This window comes from Thalassophryne amazonica, chromosome 17 (genome assembly GCF_902500255.1).
Source record: "Thalassophryne amazonica chromosome 17, fThaAma1.1, whole genome shotgun sequence".
In the NCBI taxonomy this organism is placed as follows: domain Eukaryota; kingdom Metazoa; phylum Chordata; class Actinopteri; order Batrachoidiformes; family Batrachoididae; genus Thalassophryne; species Thalassophryne amazonica.
The window spans coordinates 28,381,841-28,409,721 of NC_047119.1; the positions used below are offsets into that span (position 1 = coordinate 28,381,841).

Sequence of the window (27,881 nt, forward strand, 5' to 3'; positions counted from 1 at the left end):
GAAGGACCGAGGCATCTGTTACGCAAATACATTCACAAATACGCCTTTAAACACGTTTGTCCCTCCGTATAGAGTAACCAGGAACATGTGTTACTCCACGGTGAAGACCGCCTCTACCTGACCTGTGGTGACCCCACGCAGGTCCACAACTCCTCCGACGCACACAGCGCACACATCCACATGCACCCACGGGATGGCAGCCCGCTCCACCATCCGCCCAGATCCGATTCATCTCTCGCTCAGGGACTCAGCACTTTACTGGGACACAAGCACTGGCACGTGGTCCAGGTAAGATGCAAATGCACCTGCAGAACTGGGATTTACACAACAGAGACCAAACAGTGGCTGTTGTTGTTCTACTCCAGAATCATAATGCCAAAAAGCAGCAGCCTTAATTAATTAAATAAAATTAAAATAAATAAATAAATACTGAAGAAGTTGCCTCATGTCCAGAACAAGAGCTATTAAGTTTGTTTAATAGTATGATGACACTTCAACACAACCATGTGACGCTTCGTAGGATTTAGGGTGTTTGTGAGCAAAAACGAAAATGCATGTATAACTATGTGTTCATTAATGTGTAATTATCTGCAACAACAAGCTGATGATTTTCATAAGCTTGGAATGAGACCTTCATATTTGAATGGGATCTGGCCCCTCATGGAGCCCACCACGTTGTACCTCCATGTTGATAAAATAGCCCAAACGTGATGTGCGTACTCCTCCTTTCCCATTTTGCAGCTTAGCCAGAAGACTGAAGACAAAACAAAAGGGGAATCCAGGGTTGTTCTCCTGTGCACTGCCTGCTGGTTGCTAGTGCAAGCTAACAAGTTTGAAAACTCCCATTTTTGTCATGAAATATTCTACAGTACATATTGCTTATTACAAGAAAAAGCAAGGGAGCATGAATCCCTGAGAACAAAGAAGGAAAAACGTGAAGGAAAATGACATCGTGACCAGCAAAGGCATAATGCAGTCTACAGCCTCACCACTAGATGACACTAAATCCTACACACTGTCTTTAAGTATGGAGCCTGGTTCCCCCCAACTTCATTATTATTTATTTCACTTTTAAGATATTTGTGTCCTTTTTCTCCCAAATATCACATTTTAGAACTAATAATAAGGTGCATATGTGAGACTGACAGCAGGAGGTGGAAATGACAAACAGTCCGCTCACTCCCGTAGGAGGGCGACTGTAGCTCATTTGGTACACGAGGTTGTCCACTAGGCTTTGGATGAGAGGGTGTGAGCTCTGATTGCAGCTGTATTCTGAAGTGTCTTTGGCCAAGACAATGGACACCTAAACTCGTCACCCTTGGGACACATTGTTCCCTCCAACCTCACACAGAAATTAGCAACTCTGTGTGCTCAGTAAACTCACTCTGCAAGAAAGAATCTCGGTGAGTTAAAGAGCACCTGGATATTTAGAAGCAGTAAATAAGGCAAAAAGCGGGTAAAGCTGCTGGCGAAATCTATTCAGCAGTCATCTCAGCCTGCTTCACTCATATATGTGCAATTCATTGGTAATAGAAATTTTTGCAAATACAGTAGAATGTCTAATGTAAAGTTTGTTTTCCTCTAGATTCACAGCACATACCTAGAAAGTAACTGGCCTATACGGGTAAGTGTATGTATTCATGTATTTTTGAATGTTACTTGTGTCTGTTAATTTTTCTACTGGGTACAGCATGTTTTGTGTCAGTAAAACTAAAAATGCATATATTAAGGTGCCTTTGAAGATCTTTATTGGCAAGTCTTGTGATGTAGGCCACAACCATTTCTGTTTTCCCATTTTTACCCAGTATTGAAAAATATGTAAACCTTAAAAATCTATCTCACCGCATGCCATCATTTTGATTGATACCCATCTTTGCAAGTGCTATCTAGGGATGAATTAGACCTTAAGTTATTAAAAGGAGCATGATAGCTCAAAAATGCCAACTTCATAAAGGAGAACAGACCACTAAGAGCAGTCAAAACAGAAAGTGCTGCATATCTTTGTAACGGTACCTCGTATAAACATGAAACTCACCACAAGGATAGAGAAGAACAGGTAAAGGCTGTGTTAAAAAAATTGGTAAACATGTCAGTAGGGGGCCTTATAAATAAAAAAAGAATAATCTGGAAAACAAATGTGCACAGAATTGCACAAGATTTGCATGGTATGTTCTGGCATTATGTATGAGTTGAACCCTACAATTTGGTGAAGATTGCATGAAGTGGGTGTGCCTTATTATGCAAATGACACTCAAAAATACCTGCCCTCAAAATGTCAAAAATTCACAAAAAAAATCACCCACTTCTCCTACAGAGCTGACACGTTTTCAGCATATCCAGTGAATAGAGACCAGACTTTCATACCCTGATACCTAGTCCACCACTATATTTTTTTTTAAATTTGAAGAAAAAAAAATCATATTAAAATTAATATGAAATTAGCATGAAATTCATCTCTCTACAATTTATCCATCAGAGATCAGCAATGTTCACATTTCACTGATGAACTCATCCCACCTGTTCAAAGGGATGTTAATCAGTGAAATCACCTGCTGAAGTCAGTGGCTGCAAAGAAAACCTGCACCCTCTCGGCCCTTTCTGGAATAGTTTGGAGACCACTGCTATAAATTATAAATGTTGTATGGTTTTCTGAAGGGTGTAAAAAGCCATATTCATTGGTGAACAACTTGATAACAATTTTATCATTTACAGTGGTCCCTCGTTTTTCCTGGAGTTACGTTCTAAACATAATCCCGCGATAGGCGAAATCCGCAAAGAAGTCAGCGTTATTTTTTACAATTATTATAGATGTTTTAAGGCTGTAAAACCCCTCACTACACACTTTATACACTTTTCTCAAACAGGCATTAACATTTTCCTATAAATAATTATGATGGCCCATGGGGCCCGGCCGGGCTCAGCCCGAAAGAGCGACGTGGACCTGCCCTCCTGTGGGTTCACCACCTGCAGAGGGGGCCATGGGGGTCGGGTGCAGAGAGGATTGGGTGGCGGTTGAGGGTGGGTGGCCCGGCGGCCCGGCCCATGCTTACAGCCCCTGGCTGTTGGGACATGGAATGTCACCTCGCTGGGGGGGAAGGAGACTGAGCTTGTGCGGGAGGTTGAGAGATACTGACTAGAGATAGTCGGGCTCACCTCCAAGCACAGCTTGGGCTCTGGTACCCAATTCCTGGAGAGTGGCTGGATGCTTCATTTTTCTAGCGTCGCCCACGGGGAGAGGCGGAGAGCTGGGGTCGCATTGCTTGTTGCTCCCCAGCTCAGTCGCCATGTGTTGGAGTTCACTCCAGTGAACGAGAGGGTCGCGTCCCTACGCCTTCGGGTCGGGGACAGGTCTCTCATCGTTGTCTCGGTCTACGGGCCGAGCAGCAGTGCAGAGTACCTGACCTTTCTGGAGTCCCTGGGGGGGGGTACTAGATAGCGCGCTGACTGGGGACTCCATTGTTCTCCTGGGGGATTTCAACGTCCACGTGGGCGGTGACAGTGAGACCTGGAGGGGGGTGATTGGGAAGCACGGCCTCCCCGATCTGAACCCGAGTGGTGTTCAGTTGTTGGACTTCTGTGCTAGTCACAGTTTGTCCATCACGAACACCATGTTCGAGCACAAGGGTGTCCATAAGTGCACGTGGCACCAGGACACCCTGAGCCGGAGGTCGATGATCGACTTTGTAGTCGTATCATCTGACCTTCGGTCGGTGAAGAGAGGGGCAGAGCTGTCGACCGATCACCACCTGGTGGTGAGTTGGATCCGCTGGGAGGGGAGGAAGCCGGTCAGACCTGGCAGGCCCAAACATATCGTGGGGGTCTGCTGGGAGCGACTGGCGGAACCCTCTGTCAGCAAGGTCTTCAACTCCCACCTCCGGGAGAGCTTCTCCCAGATCCCGTGGGAGGTTGGAGACATGGAGTCCGAGTGGACCATGTTCTCCACCTCCATTGTCGATGCAGCTGCTCGTAGCTGTGGTCGCAAGGTCTCTGGTGCCTGTCGCGGCGGCAAGCCCCGAACCCAGTGGTGGACGCCGGAAGTAAGAGATGCCGTCAAGCTGAAGAAGGAGTCCTACTTAATTTTGTTGGTAGGTGGGACCCCGGAGGCAGCTGACAGGTACTGGCAGGCCAAGCGTGCCGCAGTCCGTGTGGTCGCAGAGGCAATAACTAGGGTCTGGGAGGAGTTCGGGGAGGCCATGGAGGAGGACTATCGGTCGGCCTCGAAGAGATTCTGGCAAACCGTCCGGCGCCTCAGGAGGCGGAAGCAGCTCTCCACCAGCACTGTTTACGGTGCGGGTTGGGAGCTGTTGACCCTGACTGGGGATGTTGTCGGGCGGTGGAAGGAATACTTCGAGGATCTCTTCAGTCCCATTGTCACGTCTTCTGAAGAGGAAGCAGAGACTGGGGACTCAGAGGCGGACTCATCCATTACCCAGGCCGAAGTCACTGAGGTGGTTAGAAAGCTCCTCGGTGGCAAGGCTCCTGGGGTGGATGAAGTCCGTCCTGAGTACGTTAAGTCTCTGGATGTTGTGGGACTGTCTTGGCTGACATGCCTCTGCAACATCGTGTGGCGATTGGGGACAGTGCCTCTGGATTAGCAGACCGGGGTGGTGGTCCCTCTGTTTAAGAAGGGGGGGGGGTGTTCCAACTATAGGGGGATCACACTCCTCAGCCTCCCCGGTAAGGTCTATTCCAGAGTACTGGAGAGGAGAATTCGACCGATGGTCGAACCTCGGATTCAGGAGGAGCAGTATGGTTTTCGTCCTGGTCGCGGCACACTGGACCAGCTTTACACCCTCCGTCGGGTGCTCGAGGGTTCATGGGAGTTCGCCCAATCAGTCCACATGTGTTTTGTGGATCTGGAGAAGGCGTTCGACCGTGTCCCTCGGGGCACCCTGTGGGGGGTGCTCCGGGAGTACGGGGTCCGGGGTCCTTTGCTAAGGGCTATCCGGTCCCTGTACGACCACAGCAGGAGCTTGGTTTGCATTGCCGGTAGTAAGTCAAACCTGTTTCCAGTGCACGTTGGCCTCCGCCAGGGCTGCCCTTTGTCACCAGTTCTGTTCATTATTTTTATGGACAGAATTTCTATGCACAGCCAGGGTGTAGAGGGGGTCTGGTTTGGGAACCACAGAATCTCGTCTCTGCTGTTTGCGGACGATGTGGTTCTGTTGGCTTCGTCAAATCAGGACCTTCAGCGTGCACTGGGGCAGTTTGCAGCCGAGTGTGAAGCGTCCGGGATGAAATCAGCACCTCCAAATCCGAGGCCATGGTTCTCGACCGGAAAACGGTGCTTTGCCCTCTTCAGGTTGGTGGAGTGTCCTTGCCTCAAGTGGAGGAGTTTAAGTATCTCGGGGTCTTGTTCACGAGTGAGGGACGGATGGAGCGTGAGATTGATAGACGGATCGGTGCAGCATCTGCAGTGATGCGGTCGCTGTATCGGACCGTCGTGGTGAAGAGAGAGCTGAGTAGGGGGGCAAAGCTCTCGATTTACTGATCGATCTACGTTCCGATCCTCACCTATGGTCATGAGATTTGGCTCATGACCGAAAGAATGAGATCGCGAGTACAAGCGGCCGAGATGAGTTTCCTCCGCAGGGTGGCTGGGCGCTCCCTTAGAGATAGGGTGAGGAGCTCGGTCACTCGGGAGGAGCTCGGAGTCGAGCCGCTGCTCCTCCACATCGAAAGGAGTCAGTTGAGGTGGCTCAGGCATCTTTTCCGGATGCCCCCTGGACACCTCGCTGGAGAGGTGTTCCGGGCACGTCCCATTGGGAGGAGGCCCCGGGGAAGACCCAGGACACGCTGGAGGGACTACATCTCTCGGCTGGCTTGGGAACGCCTTGGGGTTCCCCCGGAGGAGCTGGGGGAGGTGTGTGTGGATCGGGAGATCTGGGCGGCTTTGCTTGAGCTGCCGACTCCGGATAAAGCGGAAGAAAAAGGATGGATGGATGGATGGATGGATAATTATGATGGCTTTTAGAACTAATTAATTTAATTTTAACGATCATCCTACGAGGTTGGATACGTAAGAAATTATTAATAGTGACTCACTAGTATTTCACAGTTCCTCTGACCGCGTTTCTTCGTCGTGGCTCCGCTCCGCTGTCCGGATTGGCTGATTACTGAGGTGGTATGAAAAATATTACCCGTTTGCCAAAAGGGTGTATTGCTATTTATTCTTTAGTGTTTTATCCAATCATATTGGCATATCATTTATAGGTATATGATAATGATAAATAAAGACTGACCGAGTGCGTTACAGCATAGTTACATTGATGCACAACACTTCATGCACGTTGTGGGAGCAAAGACTGGAAAAGTATGGACGTCTTAGATAAATTTAGTTCTCTTGAAGGCAAAGTTGGCATGACAGCACCATTGCCCACGTGGCTCTACGGGTCAGGCCCACATCTTGTAGCTGCATTGTTACAAGTCACATGATCATTGCGCGGGCTCAGAAGGTGGTCCGTGTATGGAGCTTGGACCCCGTGTTTGCAGGGCAATGTGCAATACTGCAAGCACAGTAAAAGTAAGGGTTACTATTGTCATTTCACTCTGGTGATGTGCATTTACTCTGTAAAAGCAGCAGAAATGACTGAGACCATAAACTAAGCAAAGTAAATATGCATAAAGTCAACGTAAACACACTTTAAGAGATTCTGTTATATGCAAGTCAATAATATATTAAGATGCCCATAAAACAAACAACTTTCTGTTTGATCTCCTATTGTGGCTTTATATTCTGTTTATGTCACCCTTCAACAATTTGAAGATGACGTTCTGCATATTTGTGTGTGTGTCTCTGCAGTTTGCAGCCATAGACACAGCTGGCCAGTGCATGGCTGTAGCAGGCAGACGGGGCTTTGCACACTACTCCTTATTCACGAGGAAATGGAAACTATTTGGAAATATCACTCAGGTAGGTGATACTGTAGATTTTATTTTTATATTTTTTATATTATATTTTATATTTATGATGATAAATAATACAATTAAAAACCTTTCTCACCAGTTTTGGGACATTTACGGAGATTCCTATAGTGTGGCCTGTGTTAGTGAAGCGCTGTATGTTGAGTCATGCGCGAGTCGAAAGAATGTGTTCCGTTGACACATTTGCTGTTTTCCGCAGGAGCAGAACATGACTGTCACAGGAGGTCTGGCCTGGTGGAATAACTTTGTGGTGGTAGCCTGTTACAATTTCAACGACCAGCAAGAGCAGGTGAGGTGCACAGCTTTTTCTGCCACTGGGTGCAGTAAATATTCCTCTACCATCCTGTTTAACCATCTAGCTTTCCATTTGTGCTTATATTTGTGCAGAGATACAGAACAAATAGTGATTAAATTAGTTTCTTCCATCTGTTGTCTCATTGTGTCCCTCTAGCTGAGGCTCTACATGCGATCGTCCAACCTGGACAATTCCTTTGCTTCAGTCACTAAGCTGCATTCAGACACTCTGCTGCTCAATGTCTTCAGAGACATGATCATCATGTTCAGGGCAGACTGCTCCATCTGCCTCTACAGTATAGAAAAGAAAAGTGACGGGTAGGTTCTCCTGTAGTCTGACTCTGTTGTGCTTTTGAGGACTTTTGATAGCTAATCTTTAAGTTGACGCTAACGTTAGCTGACTAGGGAAAATCATGTATTTTCACTTGAATGTCTGTTGATGGTAATGCTTTAAAAAAAAAATACTGTTCCTTTTCGAGCAAGCAATTAATGTGATTAACTCAAAAAAAAAAAATAAGGGCCCCTGTCCATGCTCCAGTCTTCTTGTACACCAGGGCCCGGTTTCATAAAGCAACCTAATCTTTCAGTCTACTAAACTTTCTTAGTGGACTACAGTTAATCACCCAACATTAGCCGTCTAATCACTGTTTCGCATTGATGGCGAAACTTGTAGATTAGCTGTTTTATTTTAGTTGACTCTTTTCACAGGCATAACGGCCTCGCGCACGCCGTTGCTGAGAGACAGCTCCATGCACAGCCGTTTTGGTTACTTCCGGGTTGGTCGTTGTCATGAACTATCCAACCTTTGTTTCGTTAACTAGCTTTATTAACATTTACAGAGCCCTATGAACTGCAGAACGATGTGCTTAGCACTTAGCCTAGCAGTTTCTTCTTCTACACTTTCAACCTTTTTGTGCACACAACGCTACTCAGTGTGAGAACTGTATCAAACACATCATGACAGCCGTCTGCTGCAACCACAGCCAAAAGCAGAGGAAGCTCTCCTTTTGAAGGAATACGAGCGATTTAGGGGTGCTTTTGAGTGATCCATCAAGTGGTGGTACATGATAGCTGCCATTTTTTGAGGTAAGACATTGAAGTTTTATCGACTAAAATAAGATTGGCCTCCTCTGTTGAAACCTCAGCCAACTAAGCGCTTTGTGCAACAAGTAATGTCAAAAAACTAGTCAACTAAGTGGGTTTAATCGAGTAAACTAGAATGAAACCAGGCCCAGAAGGTGAGTCAGGAAAAATAGTGAAATGCTGGCTGCACACTGTAAGCTGCTCTGCCAATCTGTGCCTCACAGATAGAGCAGGGACATGATGCTCAGTATGTGGGGCTTACGTTGTGCAGCTGTTTTTGGGCAAACCAAAAGCATACACAAACTTTCACACTTACTCAAAATTGTCATGTGGTCAGGCACAAATGCAGCGTGCCTCTGTGGACCTTAAGTTGCATCCGTGCTGTGTATAGTTAAGCATATGTGCATGACCACAGAAGCAACTGTTATTGAGGGATAATATTTTGCAAGATTGCTCTCAGATGTCTGCATTATTTATCTGCACTCGTGCTGCAATATTTAACCCAAGAGTTACATTTACCTTACCTGTGGCAGGAAACCTTATAGTTAATGCCTGCATCATAGCAAGGACAATGCTCCTGCAGAGGACAGTATTCTCATCCAATATGTATCGTGGACAAGAAGTTGGAATAACCTGGCGTCTCTTCCCCTCCATAATTCCCAAAGAAGTCTTGTCAGAGCTCCATGTTGCATGAAGCCTTGAAGCCTCGGTTGTGTCCACCATCTTCTATCCTTCCTCTGTCCCAGGCACAGCTCTCATTCCCCGACAAGCAGCAAGCTTCCCAACACAAGACAAAGTGCCTTCTCCCAATCTGTTCCTGCAAATAAATTGAGGCAATTATTACAAACATGATATTGAAGTGTGAAAATGAATTGAATTTCAGAATAAAATGGCAGAACCTGCAATCGCGCAGTGCAGAAGTGGTGGCTCCAAACTGTGGGTTTCCACTGCTTATTCACGGGGTCTTTGTCTTAAGTTGTATCTGGACAACTTGCAATAGCAACATGTAGTGTGGGGCTATTTATGAAACCTGTGCCAAATTAACATGCTTCTTGGTGACCTTGAGCATGGGATGAGCCACAAAACATCTATAGCTTCAGTATGAAAATAGATTAAAATCACACTTTAAATGGTTTCTGATAAAGAAAGTGGTGAACGTGCCAGTTCTGGTGTTCTAGGGCAAATTTCAGTTGAGCTCCACCATGCCGGCCAGTGAGCACAAGGTTCCAGTAAAGGACGTCGGGCCCTCAGACCACCCTCATGAAGCTATTTCTGATTGTTTGGTCAGAGACATTCACACCAGTGGCCTGTGGGAGGTCATTTTGTTGGGCTCTGGCAGTGCCTATCTTGTTCCTCCTTGCACAAAGGAGCAGATACTGGTCCTGCTGCTGGGTTAAGGACCTTCTATGGCCCTATCCAGCTCTCCTAGAATACCACACCATGCTACCAGTAGTGATACTGACCCTAGCCAGATGCAAAACTAGTGAAAAATCCATTAGAAAAGGTGAGTAGGGGAAAAATGTCTGTGGCCTCCACCTGTTTTGGGGGCTGTCTCACTGTAGCACCTGTTGTTAATTTCATTCACACCAAAGCATCTGAAACTGGTTACTACAAGTGCTTTGCTACTTAATGGACCAGATCAGTATCCCAGAAGTTGAGCTGACTTGATGCTATACTCTGATTAAAAAGTGTTCCTTTAATTTGAGCAGTGTACAGCAGGGCTGCCACTTGATGGTGGCAGCCGCAGCTCACAGTTAAACAGCTCATCAGTTTATACTTCATAAAACATTTTTGATGTTCCAGTCCAAGCCCCTCAGTGAGTGTGGAATTACTGCAAGAAGTATCTATGTCTCGCTACATCCCTCATCCTGGTCTTGTGGTTTCTGTCACGCTCACATCTGTGCGCACCGAGACTGGCATCACATTGAAAGCCCCGCAGCAGGTAATGCACATAAGCATGTGCACGCTGAACTACATATGCAAGTTTCTACGTATGCATGATTCCAATGAACTTTTCTTCTCAGGCCTGCATGGCAGAGAGCATCATGTTGAATCTGGCTGGCCAGTTAATCATGCTGCAGAGAGATCGGTCAGGACCACAGGTACGGGAGAAGGAGACACCAGTCAACAACAAGAAGCTGGTGAGTCAAAATGCGTTACTTACCAAATGTCATGTAAACACCAATGATGAAGGTGTAAAAGACAGGTCTTTGTCCTTGGAAAAAAACAAATCTTGGAATTCCTTGAATTCTTAGACATTTCTTAGAATCTTCCCTTGATAAGATGAAACTTGTCCACAAAACACCTTAGACCATAAGAGAGCTCCTAAGGTGCCAAACTGGTAAGAGGAGGGAGGAGGACTTTTAAGAAGCCTAAGTGTGTCTTAAACAGAGGAGATGGTGGAAAAGACACAGAGGAAGCAGAGATATTCTCCGTATGTAGAATGACAGTGAGTCAGTAACATGCTACCTGCTTGATCTACGTAATTATTTTATGTTAATTTACTGTCTTAATGTATTTATAAATTGTTTGTTTTTGTTATCATCTACACACTATTAATATCATTATTATTATTATTATTAATAGTATTATTAATATTGTTTTCTTTTATTGTTCTATTTTGTCATTTGATTCTTAAATGGACCACAGTGGAAATAAGTGTTTTCACTTCCTTGTGTCATGCATGTGCTTTTAACATATTTACAATTATATTACGCACTTAAAATTAACTTACTAAATAAGTGCACACATGCATGCTTTTAACGTGTATTCTCCGTCACATGGTTTTCCAAAATCCAATCATAGGGCAGATTTACCTCACGTGATATGGCAAAGATTCTTTTCAGGAGTGATATCTTACTAGTTGGCCGCTTGAATATCCCCCTAACTGCTCCAATTGCATTTTTGCATTTTTTGAACTTGAAAATTCTTCTCTGTTATAAAAGTTAATCAATATGAGGACAAAGCTTCAGCTTTTAGCTCATACCTTTTTTGTTAAGGGTCCAAAAAAGAATATTTTATTGATTTTAAAAAATAATAATAATAATATCGGTTGATTTATCGGCAAATCAGCCGATTTATCGATTATCTGTATTTTTTCATCCAAATATTGTTATAGGCATCGGCCTCAAAAAATCCATATCGGTCGGGCTCTAAACCATTCACAGCTCTTAGAGGACTGCGTCATTCCTAGCAACGAGGTCAGCCCCGCCTCCTCACAAAAATAAGAGTTTCTGTCCCCTCCTTGCACAGACGTGTTCTCAGACACCTCCTGGCTCACTCTTAGGCTAGGATTCCTTGCCAGGAAATTTTTGGCTAAGTTAGGAGCTCTTTGAGTTGCTTCACGGATATGGGCCCTGGTCTGTATTGTTTTCTGTCATCAATAGCTTACCAAAATTTTGAGTGGAATGGCTGATGCTCTTAGCTGCAATTTCCACTAAGTTTGTTTCCACTGCAGTAAGTCGCTGGGCATTTTAGGAGATCCAACAACAACATGCACCAAAACAGACTAATGATATGAGAGCAAGAGTAGAACAACCGAAACAGAATATGATTATTAGTGGTGACAGCTGGATCAAAGTGGAGGTACAGAGATTGTAAGCTTTCTTCTTTGTAAACGAGGTCCAGCCAGGATTGCGGTCCTGGAGGAGGAATGCAGAAATCTACATTGCATCCATAAATGTGGTATAATTACCATATCAGTTTATATACATAGCTGCATGATCCCGGTGAGTCTTCACTGCAGTGAAGACTCCATGGCTGAGAAGATCAGTTACATCTTCGTTCCTGTAAACGTTCACAATATGTGGGAAGTATGTCAAGTTAAATCGAGTTCTGCTGGTGGAAATGGACCTAATGGGCAATTTGCTAAACCTTTACGGTACTAAAGCGGATGAGGGCATTTGTATATTTGACACTGAAGTTTTGTTTTCTTCCCCTAGCTACCATTTTGCCCTCCAGTAGTTCTGGCTCAGTGCGTGGAGAATGTGTGGAGTACTTGTCGCTCCAACAAGAAGAAACGCCACCTGCTGGAGGCCCTGTGGTTATCCTGTGGTGAGGCAGGCATGAAGGTCTGGCTGCCACTGTTTCCCCGTGACCACCGCAAACCCCACTCCTTCCTCTCCAGACGCATAATGCTGCCCTTCCACATAAACATTTACCCTCTCGCCGTGCTGTTTGAAGACGCCCTGGTACTCGGAGCTACCAATGAGACTGTGCTCTATGATGGGTTACACGGATCCTCAGAACCACTGGAGGCACTGTTCCCTTATTGTACCGTGGAGAGGACCTCTCAAATCTACCTCCATCATATCCTGAGGCAATTGTTAGTTCGCAACCTGGGGGAGCAGGTATGTAAAGGACCCTATTGCATCACCTTATCTTTTCAAACACTTTTTCTGCCACTTTTTCCTTTTGGAAGCTATGAAAACTCAAATCCTTCTTTATTCTTGTTCCATCTCAAATAGGCTTTGATGTTGGCACAGTCATGTGCCTCCCTCCCTTATTTCCCTCATGTCATGGAGCTAATGGTACATGTGGTACTGGAAGAAGAGGCAACATCACGGGAACCCATCCCAGACCCTCTGCTGCCTACCGTAGCCAAGTTCATCACAGAGTTCCCCCTCTTCCTCCAGACCATTGTCCACTGTGCCAGGAAGACAGAGTACGCCCTGTGGAACTACCTGTTTGCTGCTGTGGGGAACCCGAAGGATCTGTTTGAGGAGTGCCTCATGGCTCAAGATCTGGACACAGCAGCTTCCTATCTGATTATACTGCAGGTGTGGCCATCACCTTAGATATGTTCTCTCACACTAGAACAAGCAGTACCCTGTTCACTGAGCTTTTCATAGAACAATACACAGAAAGCACTTGGAATTCTTGCCGTGTAGGAGCTAAGTAGTCTCAGAGGGTTTCTCCTTAACCCCGAATGCGGATGGATGCAAACTGGCAACACAATACTTAACATTTAAAACTAAAGGCACCTTGGCACTTGCATGAATTTGATTCGTGCACCTGCAGGCACTCTGCCGTGGAGGAGTGTAAACTCATTGCAAACTGTTGTAAACTATTGTAGACCGTTGTAAACTGTGAGCAGCTTCATGCAAGTGAGCAAAGAAAAATTTTAAATGTTCAAAATCTTTGTTACACATTACGTGAACTTCACGTGAGCATTGCACAAACAATTAAACACTGCGTGTGAGTGATTGCATCAGCGCGCCGCATCACAGTGTAGCTCATCCGAACAATGATAACAAGATGTTAAATGTATCATGAACATACTTTTACAGCTGCTCATAAGAAGGAATGAACATGCAACTGTTTTACCAAGCCATTACAATATAAACATGACAATTAATTACCTTTTAGATGGTTCCAAATGCGTAGAGAGAGAGAGAGAGAGAGAGAGAAACCCCAGCTGAATCATTATTTTGTATACGCAGCATCCAGCGCACAAAGTGCACCATCCAGTTGGGAACACAGTGGGTGGCATCGTCACGGCGATTTGCGTGAAAGTGCGGAGCCAAAATGCATGCAAGTGTCAAGACACCTTCACATTTCCTCTCATGGAATGACCTTCTTCAGCCAAATCAGTTGGGCTTGAAAAGTGGACACTTCACTGAAATAGCTCTGCTGTCTAGGACAAAAGCCTTAAATGCTGCAAGAGTTGCAGCTCAGGCCTTAGTACTTATCCTGCTTAACTTGTCACCTGCTTTTGATGCAGTTAACCACCGCATACTGTCTATATTGTCAAACATGGACATTTCTGGCAAAGCTCATTCTTGTTTAAAACATATCTCACTGGGCACTCATTTAACGGATCAGAGCTAGGATGTTCGTCTGCATTTCACTACCTCTCCACCGGGGTGCCTCAAGGCTTTCTGCTGGGACTCATTCTCTTTTCCATATACATCACCTTCCTGGGTCCACTTATGCTCTCGCACAGCTTTTCATATAACTACTATGCAGATGATACACAACTGTATCCGTAATTCATACCAGATGACTCCACATTTTTGGCGCAGATCTCAAATTCTCACTCAGATATATCTGCATGGATGAAGAAACAGCTAAATCTCACGAAGAGTGAACAGCTGGTCTTCCCAGCCTAATAGTCTATATGTCACAATACCTACTTAAAAAAAAATTGCCTCTCTATCTCCTCCTCCAACCAGAATGGCAAGAGACCTGGGTGTTATGATTGATGACCAGCTGTTCTTCTCCATGTTGCTTTGGTTTCCCAGTTGTGCTACTAATTAACGTAGGAACTCAATATGCCACTCAACTTCTGCTACAGGCCATGGTTATCACTCACCTCAACTACTATAACGCCTTTTCTCACTTCATTCCCTTCTCAGATCTTGCTGTCTTCACTCTGTGGTTTGTGTGTGTATGTGAAGATAGCTTTCATTATTATGCTGAAGTCTCCTTGAAATTATAAAGACAGTATTTATTGCTGTGCTGCTTTGAACTGTAACTTGATTGCGATTCCTCGGTTGTTAGTCACTTTGTATACCAGTGTCAGCTACATGAATGTAATGTAAATATTGCTGCAAGGTTGAAACTCATAAGTGAAAGCAGCTCAGGTCCATCCATCCATCCATTTTCTTCTGCTTTATCTGGAGTCGGGTCGCGGGGCAGCAGCTCAAGCAAAGCCACCCAGACCTCCCGATCCACACACACCTCCCCCAGCTCCTCCGGGGGAACCCCAAGGCGTTCCCAAGCCAGCCGAGAGATGTAGTCCCTCCAGCGTGTCCTGGGTCTTTCCCGGGGCCTCCTCCCAATGGGACGTGCCTGGAACACCTCTCCAGCGAGGCGTCCAGGGGGCATCTGGAAAAGATGCCCGAGGCACCTCAACTGACTCCTTTCAACGTGGAGGAGCAGCGGCTCGACTCCGAGCTCCTCCCGAGTGACCGAGCTCCTCACCCTATCTCTAAGGGAGCGCCCAGCCACCCTGCAGAGGAAACTCATCTCGGCCGCTTGTATTCGCGATCTCGTTCTTTCGGTCATGAGCCAAATCTCATGACCATAGGTGAGGATCGGAACGTAGATCGATCAGTAAATCGAGAGCTTTGCACCCCCTACTCAGCTCTCTCTTCACCACGACGGTCCGATACAGCGACCGCATCACTGCAGATGCTGCACCGATCCGTCTATCGATCTCACACTCCATCCGTCCCTCACTCGTGAACAAGACCCCGAGATACTTAAACTCCTCCACTTGAGACAAGGACACTCCACCGACCTGAAAAAGCACCTTTTTCCATGGCCCCGGATTTGGAGGTGCTGATTTTCATCCCGGACACTTCACACTCAGCTGCAAACCACCCCAGTGCACGCTAAAGGTCCTGATTTGACGAAGCCAACAGAACCACATCGTCCACAAACAGCAGAGACGAGATTCTGTGGTTCCCAAACCAGACCCCCTCTACACCCTGGCTGCGCCTAGAAATTCTGTCCATAAAAATAATGAACAGAACCGGTGACAAAGGGCAGCACTGGCGGAGGCCAACATGCACTGGAAACAGGTTTAATTTACTACCGGCGATGCGAACCAAGCTCCTGCTGCGGTCGTACAGGGACCGGATAGCCCTTAGCAAAGGACCCCGGAGCACTCCCCACAGGGTGCCCCGAGGGACACAGTCGAACGGCTTCTCCAGATCCACAAAACACATGTGGACTGGTTGGGTAAACTCCCATGAACCCTCGAGCACCCGATGGAGCATGTAGAGCTGGTCCAGTGTGCCGCGACCAGGACGAAAACCATACTGCTCCTCCTGAATCCGAGGTTCGACCATCGGTCGAATTCTCCTCTCCAGTACTCTGGAATAGACCTTACCGGGGAGGCTGAGGAGTGTGATCCCCCTATAGTTGTAACACACCCTCTGGTCCCCCTTCTTAAACAGAGGGACCACCACCCCGGTCTGCCAATCCAGAGGCACTGTCCCCGATCGCCACACGATGCTGCAGAGGCGTGTCAGACAGTCCCACAACATCCAGAGACTTAAGGTACTCAGGACGGATTTCATCCACCCCAGGAGCCTTGCCACCGAGGAGCTTTCTAACCACCTCAGTGACTTCGGCCTGGGTAATGGATGAGTCTGCCTCTGAGTCCCCAGTCTCTGCTTCCTCTTCGGAAGACGTGACGATGGGATTGAGGAGATCCTCAAAGTACTCCTTCCACCGCCCAACAACATCCCCAGTCATGGTCAACAGCTCCCCACCCGCACCGTAAACAGTGCTGTTGGAGAGCTGCTTCCGCCCACTGAGGCGTCGCACGGTTTGCCAGAATCTCTTCGAGGCTGACCGATAGTCCTCCTCCATGGCCTCCCCGAACTCCTCCCAGACCCGAGTTTTTGCCTCTGCGACCACACAGGCTGCGGCGCGCTTGGCCTGCCTGTACCTGTCAGCTGCCTCTGGGGTCCCACCTACCAACAAAGATAAGTAGGACTCCTTCTTCAGCTTGACGGCATCCCTTACTTCCGGTGTCCACCACCGGGTTCGGGGGTTTGCCGCCGCGACAGGCACCAGAGACCTTGCGACCACAGCTACGAGCGACCGCATCGACAATGGAGGTGGAGAACATGGTCCACTCGGACTCCATGTCTCCATCCTCCCCCGGGATCTGGGAGAAGCTCTCCCGGAGGTGGGAGTTGAAGAGCTCGCTGACAGAGGGTTCCGCCAGTCGTTCCCAGCAGACCCTCACGATACGTTTGGGCCTGCCAGGTCTGACCGGCTTCCTCCCCTCCCAGTGAAACCAACTCACCACCAGGTGGTGATCGGTCGACAGCTCTGCCCCTCTCTTCACTCGAGTGTCCGAGACAGGTGGCCGAAGGTCAGATGATACGACTACAAAGGCGATCATCGACCTCCGGCTCAGGGTGTCCTGGTGCCACATGCACTTATGGACACCCTTGTGCTCGAACATGGTGTTCGTGATGGACAAACTGTGACTAGCACAGAAGTCCAACAACTGAACACCACTCGGGTTCAGATCGGGGAGGCCGTGCTTCCCGATCACACCCCTCCAGGTCTCACTGTTGCCGCCCACGTGGGCGTTGAAATCCCCCAGGAGAACAGTGGAGTCCCCAGTCGGAGCGCTATCTAGTACCCCCCCCCCGGGGACTCCAGGAAGGTCGGGTATTCTGCACTGCTGCTCGGCCCGTAGGCCGAGACAACGGTGAGAGACCTGTCCCCGACCCGAAGGCATAGGGACGCGACCCTCTCGTTCACCGGAGTGAACTCCAACACATGGCCACTGAGCTGGGGAGCAATAAGCAATGCTCCAGGAGTTGGGTACCAGAGCCCAAGCTGTGCGTGGAGGTGAGCCCGACTATCTCTAGTCGGTATCTCTCAACCTCCCGCTCAGGCTCCTTCCCCCCCAGCGAGGTGACATTCCACGTCCCAAGAGCCAGGGGCTGTGAGCATGGACTGGGCCGCCGGCCACCCGCCCTCGACCGCCACCCAATCCTCTCTGCACCCGACCCCCATGGCCCCCTCTGCAGGTGGTGAACCCACAGGAGGGCGGGCCCACGTCGCTCTTTCGGGCTGAACCCGGCCGGGCCCCATGGGCTAAGGCCTGCCCACCAGGCGCTCGCCCGCAAGCCCCAACCCCAGGCCTGGCTCCAGGGTGGGGCCCCGGCTCCGCCATACCGGGCGACGTCTCTGTCCTTGATTTTTTTTTACTGGTCATGGAGGTTCTGAACTCAGGTCTCATTGTTAAAGATTTTCTTTGGTTTTATCAGGTGCTAACCTGAATAAAGTAGTCTAATTTGTCAAATCTTAAATTAATTTAGTCTCCATCTCTCTCTGCTTGTATGCATCTTCCTCCCTTTCTGTGAAGAACATGGAGGTGCCGTCGGTAAGCCGACAGCACGCCACTCTGCTCTTTAATACGGCTCTGGAGCAGGGCAAGTGGGACCTCTGCCGCCACATGATCCGTTTCCTCAGAGCTATTGGCTCTGGGGAGACGGAGACTCCACCGCCAACACCAACGACTCAGGTAAGATGCTTAAAATCCTCTGAGCTTTTATAAATGTGGCTTGCCATTTTGTGTCTCAGTACAAGAATAATTTAAAGCCAGAACATGCAGAAGGTTAATAAAACCTCAGCATTAGAGTTGACTGTGTAAGTCTTTGTGTGAAGACAAACTGGGTTTGACTGCTAGTTCCATCTTCAGGAACCGAGCTCCACCGGCGGCTTTGAGTTCTTCAGAAATCGCAGCATCAGCTTGTCTCAGTCAGCTGACTCCATTGCGACGGGCAAGTTCAACTTACAGAAGACCTTCAGCATGCCCAGTGGACCCTCTGCTAAAAGGTGTGTACACGCACCTCTCAGGACCGACGTGCACGACAGCAGTGCTGCACATCGGACTCGCTTCAGCTCAGCCAGATGTTCACACGACTGGGCTACAAGTTAACAGCAACCCTCACTGCCCCCGGTGGAGAATTTGAAACATATTGCAGACACACAACCGCCATCATATGTCAGTCAAGATGGCGCCGATGTGCAGTGTTGCTGTGGCAAAAGCCAACCTTAACATAAACCATGTTTTGTTTCATTTATAAGCATGTTGACGCACAGACAAAAGAACTGAAGCAGCAGCTTTTAAATCTGTGCAGCTCGTTCATTCTTAGCTGTGGATTCAAGAATCTGCCATTACCTGGAAACCTGGGAATTGGCTCCTCTCTCTGAGGTCTCATTTTATCCAAACAAGCCGGCTCATAATGTTTTTACTCTTTGAAGAAGATTTGTGCTCCTTCATATTGAAGTTTTTTTTTTTTGTCACACTGCTGATAAAGGTTTAAGAACTAAATCCACATTGAATTGGCTTTTAATGCTTAGCTGTTATACAAGCAGATAACAGCTGCTTTTATTTTAGGATTAATGGTCCATTCAAAGAGGGATTAAATTGGTGTTATCATTTATTATAATTTAAATCCATGATATTTTCCCTTTAAAGGGCAAATTCGCTTCTTTTCAGCATGAGTCAAATTAAAACATTGGTCTGAGAGCACTGCTCCTCTTTGTCGAAATTCCTTTACTCTCAGTTTATTGAACAGGAAATATGTGGTTATCAACCGTTACACCACAGTAGAGCTTGAAATAAACATCATTCCAAACCTGAAAATTGCATAGTGTAATTTAGAGCTACAACAATGAATCTATTATTACTTGCCTATTAAATTCATTAACAACTATGTGGGGGTGTTCGGCCCAACTTTTCAGCCCTGCAGCAGTCCAGGCCTAGAACATTCTGGCCATCGGACCTTTTGGCCTCGTGTTACTACACGCTGAAATATGTGAGTGTAATATTAGGGATTGGCATTCAGATGTCCTAGAAATCCAAATAATCTTTCTTTTATATTTTGTTTTTCAGGACTTAGTGTAATCAGCGTTTCCATTTCTGTTATAAACAAAGGGTTAGAGGTCATTACAGGTGTGAAAGATGTCATTTCAGGCTGAAATGTTCATGTTATGGTCCCCCCCCCCCCCAATTAATTTAAATGGGAAAACATGTCCAAACTTTTGACTGGTACTGTATTAGATGACAGCATTTGTTTTGTTTGTTTGAAGATAGTGATGTGACCTGAAAAAATGGTGTCTTTTCTTCCTACATGTAGCTTAGCAGTGAGGCTGACACATTTCTTCTACCAAATCAAAATGTTTTTCTCATTTTCATTCCCTCCCTTATTATGTCCCTGTCAGTCGAGATGCAGAGTGTGCCGAGAACATGTATATCGACATGATGCTGTGGCGTCACGCCCGACACCTCCTGGAGCAGGTGCGCCTTCGCGACCTCGGATGTTTTTCTGCACAGCTGGGCTTTGAACTCATCAGCTGGTTGTGCCGGGAGAGAAACCGCGTAGCCCGTGTGGAGGATTTTGTCACAGCCTTGAAGACACTCCATAAGGATTTTCTGTGGCCTTTTCCTGTCATTCCCATGGGAAGCTTCAGCTCACCGCTTAAGAACGGACAGTGTCGTACAGGTGAGGGACAAGCTCCACTTTGTCTTCTGTTGCTTCACAACAAAGCAGGTTTGATCGTACATCTCAAATGATGCCAAAAGCTAGTAGCAGATGTCATGATATTTCTCTGACACCAGTCAGCTCGTTAGGTCGGTCTGACCGCTTATTTCCAGACGTATCTCGACTTTTATCCAGGAAACCAGTGAGTAACGTTCTTCAAAACCAAACCACGCATAAAGTCTGCAGAAATTATGTAATGTTTATGCATGCTTTGATTACTTACATGTAATACGGGTTGGCGATTTCTCTAAGACTGCAAGGGAAGCTCAGCTTCCCCTGAAATGTCAAAGATTAAATGGTCAAATAAGTATAGTTGTGTTAACATTTCATGATCACCTGATCACTGGAATTTCTCCCCTTCAGGGGAAAAAAAATACTAAATTGTTTCCAGGCTGTGTGATTTTTTTTTATTTTTTTTTATCATATTGGCAGTGCTACAATGGGCAATTTGCGAAACCTTTATGATACTAAAGCAGAATATATTATGAGTCCCTTATTTAAATGCTAAGGAATAAAATTATAGTGGTACCAAAAAAAAAATTCTATTCATGTCTTAAATTTAAAAAAAAAACCTCAGAGTCATACACCTTTAAGCACTGTCATGGAACAACTCCCTCAAGTAGTTATTTTTTTATCTTTTTAAACAAAACTGATGTCAAACAAGCAATCTTCAAAGGTGAGTAGCGCACTCTGACAGTTGGTAGCTAACATTGTTTTTATGTCTAAAGTTACCTTTAAACAGTGAACTTGTCCTTTAACAGTGTACTGAACCAGTTCAGAGAAAACCACACCATCATAAACTGACAAAATACTTCAAAGCAAAAAAGCAACAGGAAAATGTTTAACGTGTGATGTGACGTTCTCTGTTTGTTTTAAAATCACATTTTCTTTATGTTGTCATTTTTATTATGAATTGAAAAGCATGAATTGAGTTTAAAAAAGGAACATTTACAAATGTTTTGATAAATAAGTATTTTATTTCATGCAGGATTTGAGAACTGTGCCCTATGAAGCACCAGTAGTTGGAGCATTCATTCTAATCGGTCACCGCAGCATGTGATTTTTCAAATTGTTACTAAGGATTGAAACCAGCTAATAGTGTTTAACAGCAAAAAGAGAAAAAAATCAGCGACTGTGGCTACAATTTGGCCGAATGTGAATCGATAAATGTGTGTTTCTCCAAGTGTGGGAGCATATGCACACCTCATCTGCTTCGGTGATTGTGCCACGCCCCGAGCTGTGTTCAGGTCTGGATGTGACAGTGCACGTGTGTCTGCGCCTTGATTTTTAAGCGGAACACGAAGCCTTTTTCTGTTGTCATGAGCTGCTGTGTCTTTGTTCTTTAAGTGCTAAGCACACGTCTGCTGAAGTCACAATCTGCTGACAGCCTGCTCAACAGCGACATGGACACAGCGCCCCCCCAGGCCACTTCCAGCAGCCACATGTGGCTGGACGGGTTGGGGCTCAGCACCAAGGATGTGGAATCTGCTTCGTCTTCTCACTCACACCAGCACACACCACAGACTCAAGACGCCTTCCTGTCACTGCTGACCAATAAAGGTAAGAACACGCTGCAGTCCAGTGTGATTTATCCCCTTAACCCCCCCCCACCCCACCCAAAAAAAAAGTCTTTTTAACATATTTTTCTCATCCCCGTCCACCAGTGGAAGAGTACAGTGTGGGCTCAGCCACAGACCTGACAGAGACCAGCTCAGTGGTGGACGGTGATTGGACAATGGTGGATGAGAACTCATCCACTCTGAGTCTTAGTCAGGCTGAGCTGGAGCACATCTCCATGGAACTCGCCAACAAAGGGCCGCACAAGTCCCAGGTGCAGCTCAGGTGAGATTCACTTACTGGAGAAGTTTTTTGTAAGAAATGCACGTATGTACCGTAATACTGCACACATCGCTTTAAATCAGAAATAACATCAAACGTTTGCGCCTAATTCAGGTACCTGCTCCATGTCTTCATGGAGGCAGGCTGTCTCGAGTGGTGTGTCATCATTGGTTTGATTCTCCGGGATGCCAGTGTCATCAAAAAGGTGATCGGCTTCCTGAACAACCCAGAGGTTCCTGCAGAAACTGTGCAAAGTGTTCGAGATGGCTTATTGGCTGTCAATGCGTGGGCGTCTGTTGACTGGTGGGTACAGCAATCATAATGTTCATGACTTATTTAAAGAATTAAAAATGCAAATAAGGTACAAAACAGTGATTTGAAAAACTTGATGGTATAAACGTTGCTATTCATAAATGTGTGAACAAAAGACCATTGTTTAAAAAAAGTGTTACAAGTACTGTTTTGCGCAGGGCTTTAGGTTTTTTTGTTGTTTTTTTTTTAAAGCCATTTGCTGATCGACAAAAAAATTCTGATTTTTATATTAACCCTCTGGAGTCCAGGGTATAATTGGCCGTTTCTGACTACTTTTGGTTTTACCTTCATAATTTGCCTTAAAAATTGATGGTGCTGCAAAGAGGAATGGGCAAAACTGCCCAGAGATAGGTGCACCAAGCTTGTGGCATCATATTCGAGAAGACTTGAGGCTGTAATTGCTGCCAAAGGTACATCAACAAAGTACTGGTCAAAGGGTGTGAATACATAGGTACATGTAATTTCTTAGTATTTTTTATTTTTAATAAATTTACAAAAATTTAAAAGAAAAAAAACTTTTTTCATGTTGTCATTATGGGGTGTTGTGAGTAGAATTTTGAGGGAAAAAATTATTTTAAACCATGTTGGAATGAGGTCATAGCATAACAAAATGTGGAAAAGGTGAAGTGCTGTGAATACATTCTGGATGGCCTGTAGGCTAAGTAAGCAGTAGTAGTAAAAAAAAAAAAAAAGTGATTGGGTTATGACATGGTCAAACCTTTAACTTGTGATCACTTAAAAGGTGTCCACTGTGGGAAGGTGTTATAATCATTCTGTTTTTACTTTCTTGGTAGAAATTGGCTTCCATTGGGAGAAAATAATTCATATTTTACAATTTGGCACCAGTTTGTTACAATTGTCACATTTTATTTCCAACAATTTAAAGGAATTTCAATTCAATTTATTTTGTGTAAATTGCACCAAATCACAACAAAGCTGCCTCAAGGCGCTTCACACAAGTAAGGTCTAAACTTACCAACCGCTAGAGCAAGCACACAGGTGACAGTGATAAGGAAAAACTCTGTCTGATGATACTGAGGAAGAAACCTGAAGCAGACCAGACTCAAAGTGGGTAACCCTCTACTTGGGCCATTTTAACATTTACAAGGTTTTTACAAAGCTGAAGAAACAGAAAACGACATCAAACAACACAACTTTACAAAAGAAAAAATTTGTTTGATGAGAAGTCCACACAGGTGTTTACACCACAGGCAGGGGTCATCCAGGCTTCCTCATGCCGTCAGTGGGCCTGTTCATGCGACGACGTCCGTTCCAAATGCAGGCTGCACAGCTACAACCAACTAAAAGGAGTATTCAGTTATCAAAGTAGTTGCTGATTATCCTTTAGCTGATGATTGTTGATGATTTGTGTTGATCTTGTTTTCCAGCTTGGGATACACACCGTTTCTGAGCCTGATTCAGCCACAGCTGCAGCAGCTGATGGAGTCTGTGGTGGAACAGGTACAGCCAGAGGCTTTCCAGCCCAGCGGACAAAACGCTAAACACTGTGGCTCTGAAGGCTTGGGAGGTGCTGCGTTATCGCGGGCCGAGGAGAGCAGAGGAGCTGCTGCGCCGCTGAGTTTGGCCTCCCTGGAATCTGCCAGCAGCTTTTCTCGGCCGCCCTCTGAGGACTGTCCTCCTGTGCAGACGGAGGACCAGGGGGAGGAAGAGGGAACCTATGACTGTATCTTGTCCTAAACAGTGTTGTCACATCCTGTTCTCTAAGCTTTGACCTTTGGAGCCTTGGAGGAGGAGGAGGAAGTGGACTTTGCGTGTGCACCGAAAGCCCCTCCCCTGGCAGTTCTCTCTCTGTCAGTATTGTCTCCTGTTTAGAGCGTGTGGACACCAAGTGGTGACTCGACTGGCACAAAGACGACTCGGCACAACCGTTTAAGAAGTCTGCTCAAAAACGGCGCCAGAGTTTCTGTTCCAGTGCACGTTTTATTTGGCACAGTTTCCTCCCAGACATCCGGCCTGAAAGCACCATGTATCGTCTGGTCACGTGTCATCATACAGACATAAAAATGTCTCGCTGCTTCGCTGAGAACAAACGTCGACATCCTGCAGTTGGTGTGTGCACACCAGGTGTTTCATACTTTTCATACCTCATGATAAGATTATTTTTCTATCACATGTGCTTTGACCCTCCCTGTAAAAACCAGTCATGGTATGAATTCTATGTAATTCTTGAGAAATGACAACTTTAAGCTTTTCATGTGAGAAAAGTGCAGATTAATTTCAAACCACTGATCACATCCTCAGAGGCTTTAAAAACTTCCCTGAAGTCTAAGCTACCATTAAGTGTGGTTTTGATTTTTCGATGCTAAGTGGGAGTAGATCAGTGTGCACATCTCATGAGGAGTGCACAAAAAAAGATGCCAGACCAGTAACAGTCCAGGATTACATCCCTTTTACACCAGTCATTTAGTTTGTAGTGAAAAATCCTCATATCAGGTTCACGTCTACAGAGTACTGGATGCAACTGCTGAAGCACAGAGATTTAATGTTTAAATCACATGATTTGTTTCCCTTTAAATGGATATTTATTTTTAATCTTTGGCTTTCACGATGGCGCCCCCTGCTGTTTCATAGGGCAGTCAGAAAGCAATCGGTTTTTTTTTTTAAAAAGAAACTTCACTTGCAGCCAATCACATAATTTCACACTAAATTGTACTTCCATCCCATTCTCTGATTGGTTAATGGTGATGCTAACAGCTGTGGCGGCGCTGCTGATGTTACAAGAACTAGTTAGGAACAAATTTAGTTTTATGATCTCGTGTTAAAAATAAAAGTGGTAACTGCTGCCAATTTCCATCATCCAGGCATCGTGAAAATAATTCTATTTGAAAGAGGGAGGCCCAGCAGTCCTTAAATCTGTGCTCAAGTGGAAGTGCGGGCGCTGTTTCCCCCAAAACCCACAAAATGTGCATTTCAGTGGGTGAGAGAAATGCAAAGGACAAGGGACAAGTTTGCCTTTTTTCCAACCTTAATATGACTAAGATGGTAAAAAGCTGAACTTTTCTTTTTAAAGTGAAATTAAATGATCCATGGTCCCAAATCTCACATCTGAACCTGATGTAATTTATTATTATTTAAGATAACTATGCGAACAATCCAAACATTACTTACCTTCTTGGCTATACATGTTACACTATCTGACTGACACACCCATTTAGCTTCTTGTTACCAAATGGCCGTTGATCGCCGCCTTTGGGCACGACGCTTAGATCAAATATTTATTGTTGCTTATTTATTATGGAGAAGGCTCCGCCCACTCCCTATAGAAATGCAAACCATTTACCATTCAACTGAGGGCAACTTCTTGTACACTCAGCACCAATTCAGCAGATGCTGAGATTAGTTTTAAAAAATTTTCACCATGTTCAAACCAGCTATGGCATTAAGAAAACCCGCGGACCAGCGCCAAGCTCTCTGCTAATTCACATCAGAGCCAGGCCGAGTCGTTATTCTGGAAAATTGTACTCAATTCAACCGGGGCGAGAGCTGCTTCACAGCTCAACAAATGCCAACTCAAAATTTTTGTTGCATTCAGAACCAAACTAGCAAGTTTTTTTTTTTTTTTAAAGATATGGCAGACAGGTTTTTGTTAATACCAAAATCAACTCTTTTTTTTAATCATATGTTTTCCCAACCACTTGTCCAAAACCCAAAGATATTCAAACTACATGTGTGTGAAGCAAAGCAGCAAATATTCCCACCTCAAAAACTAGAACCAGAGAATTTTTTATTAAATTATTTCAAAGGCTGTTTCATCTGGAGTCAAACTCTTTAGGCAGTATTTTATGTACACGTGCACACAGGTGTTTCCTCTCGACCTTTTTCGTCTCCAGTTTAGTTTGGTGTCTGTACCATTTTAAAGCGAGGAGACTGTTGCTGTGGCGACGCTCACATTGCATCCTTGACGGTCTGAGGATTTGAACATTTCATTCACCCCTGCAGTTTGTCGAGTGGACGGCAGCGCATGCTGCTGTTTCTACCACACGGTATTCAAAGCCAGTTGAAATGTGGAGTTTTATTGTATTAACAATCATCCTTATTTATTGGCATTATAACTGAGTGATAGAGTTCTTATGACTGATGATCGTCTCCTGCGGCTAATCAAGTTGTGCTTGAAGCACTAAACAGTTTATCAGATCAGTATTATGTTGTGCAATGTAATGAAACATTACCCAGCTTTTCATATGTATATCTAAATATATATATATATATGCATTTCTTTGTCATTTTTTCCTACGTTGCTTCTGTCTGTTGCAGACCAAAATCATGCTTGTGTGGAAATGTTTTTGCTTTTCTATCCTGTGTTTTCAATCTTCATAATGGGGCAAAAAAACAACAAAAAAAGGGTATGCAGCAGTGACGTTTTAAACCAGCCTGCAGCTTCACGCCGCTGCTCCGCTTTCAGCTGAACTCGACTTGAAAACGGTAATTTGACGAACCAAAGACTTCAGAGGCCTTCTGTTCTCACCCTCTGCCAGATGATGGAGCACTCGTGCATGACTCTTGAGGGAACTAATACTCACGCACACCCACGTTGCAGGCGTAGACGACTTCCTGCAGAAATGAATCGGGTGGCAATTTTGTGGTTTCATTCTGAGTGGCTGTGAAGCTGCTCTCCTCGAGGACTGTTTTTATGGGGTTTTTTTTGGGGGGGGGGGGGGGAGATCGCTCCTTCCCCTTGTGTGTACAGTTTGAAAGTATTGGTCACTTCCTGACGTCAAAAACATTTTCTTGGCCAGGAGCAGCTGCTCTCCTCAATGCAGTGTACAGATTCTTTTCCAAACACTTTTTCTACTCATGTTTGCTTTTATACTTAATTCTTCCCCCCTTGTACATCAACACCAATAAATTATTTTGTAAAAACTTTTGCTTCCCATTTCTTTTAAACGGTACAATCCAATCCACAGTCCCATCCGGAAAAGTGCGTCCAAACCTTCCGCTGGTAGTGTATACCAACTGGATCCAGATCTACGCCAACATTTAAACAATCCTAGCCTCTGCCCTCCAAATGTCATTGAAATCACTGTTTCTGAGCAACAGTCACAAGTGAAAAACAAGATGCTCAAAGCACTTTACAAATAATGCCTCACATTCACCCCAATGTGTTCAAGGCGCTCACTACTCACTGGGAGCAACTAGAGCAGGCGTGGCCAAGTTCGGTCCTCGAGAGCCACATTCCTGATACTCTTAGTTGTCTCCCTGCTCCAATACACCTGAATCCAATTAAAGACTTGTTAGCAGACTTAATGAGCCTTTCATTGGATTCAGGTGTGTTGGAGCAGGGAGACAACTAAGAGTATCAGGAATGTGGCTCTCGAGGACCGAACTTGGCCACCCCTGAACTAGAGGATTAAGAACCTTGCCCAAGGGTCCTTAGTGATTTTA

The 27,881-nt window shown here is 45.6% G+C and overlaps 1 protein-coding gene across 2 annotated transcripts in view; it reads left to right on the forward strand.

The window, feature by feature from the left end:
• The window catches only part of ric1 (RIC1 homolog, RAB6A GEF complex partner 1), a 107,570-nt gene extending 80,211 nt beyond the window's left edge, over positions 1–27,359 (forward strand). For both annotated transcript variants that reach the window (XM_034191640.1, XM_034191641.1), the window contains exons 12-27: positions 73–288; positions 1,586–1,624; positions 6,803–6,913; positions 7,124–7,213; positions 7,376–7,536; positions 10,105–10,243; positions 10,326–10,442; positions 12,243–12,650; positions 12,768–13,079; positions 18,143–18,301; positions 18,479–18,615; positions 20,008–20,288; positions 21,675–21,887; positions 21,992–22,169; positions 22,281–22,469; positions 23,867–27,359. In XM_034191640.1, coding sequence (XP_034047531.1) covers positions 73–288; positions 1,586–1,624; positions 6,803–6,913; positions 7,124–7,213; positions 7,376–7,536; positions 10,105–10,243; positions 10,326–10,442; positions 12,243–12,650; positions 12,768–13,079; positions 18,143–18,301; positions 18,479–18,615; positions 20,008–20,288; positions 21,675–21,887; positions 21,992–22,169; positions 22,281–22,469; positions 23,867–24,176 — 3,060 coding nt within the window. In that variant the 3' untranslated portion in view covers positions 24,177–27,359. The remainder of the gene's footprint in view (positions 1–72; positions 289–1,585; positions 1,625–6,802; positions 6,914–7,123; positions 7,214–7,375; positions 7,537–10,104; positions 10,244–10,325; positions 10,443–12,242; positions 12,651–12,767; positions 13,080–18,142; positions 18,302–18,478; positions 18,616–20,007; positions 20,289–21,674; positions 21,888–21,991; positions 22,170–22,280; positions 22,470–23,866) is intronic.
• The last annotated feature ends 522 nt before the right edge of the window (positions 27,360–27,881 follow it).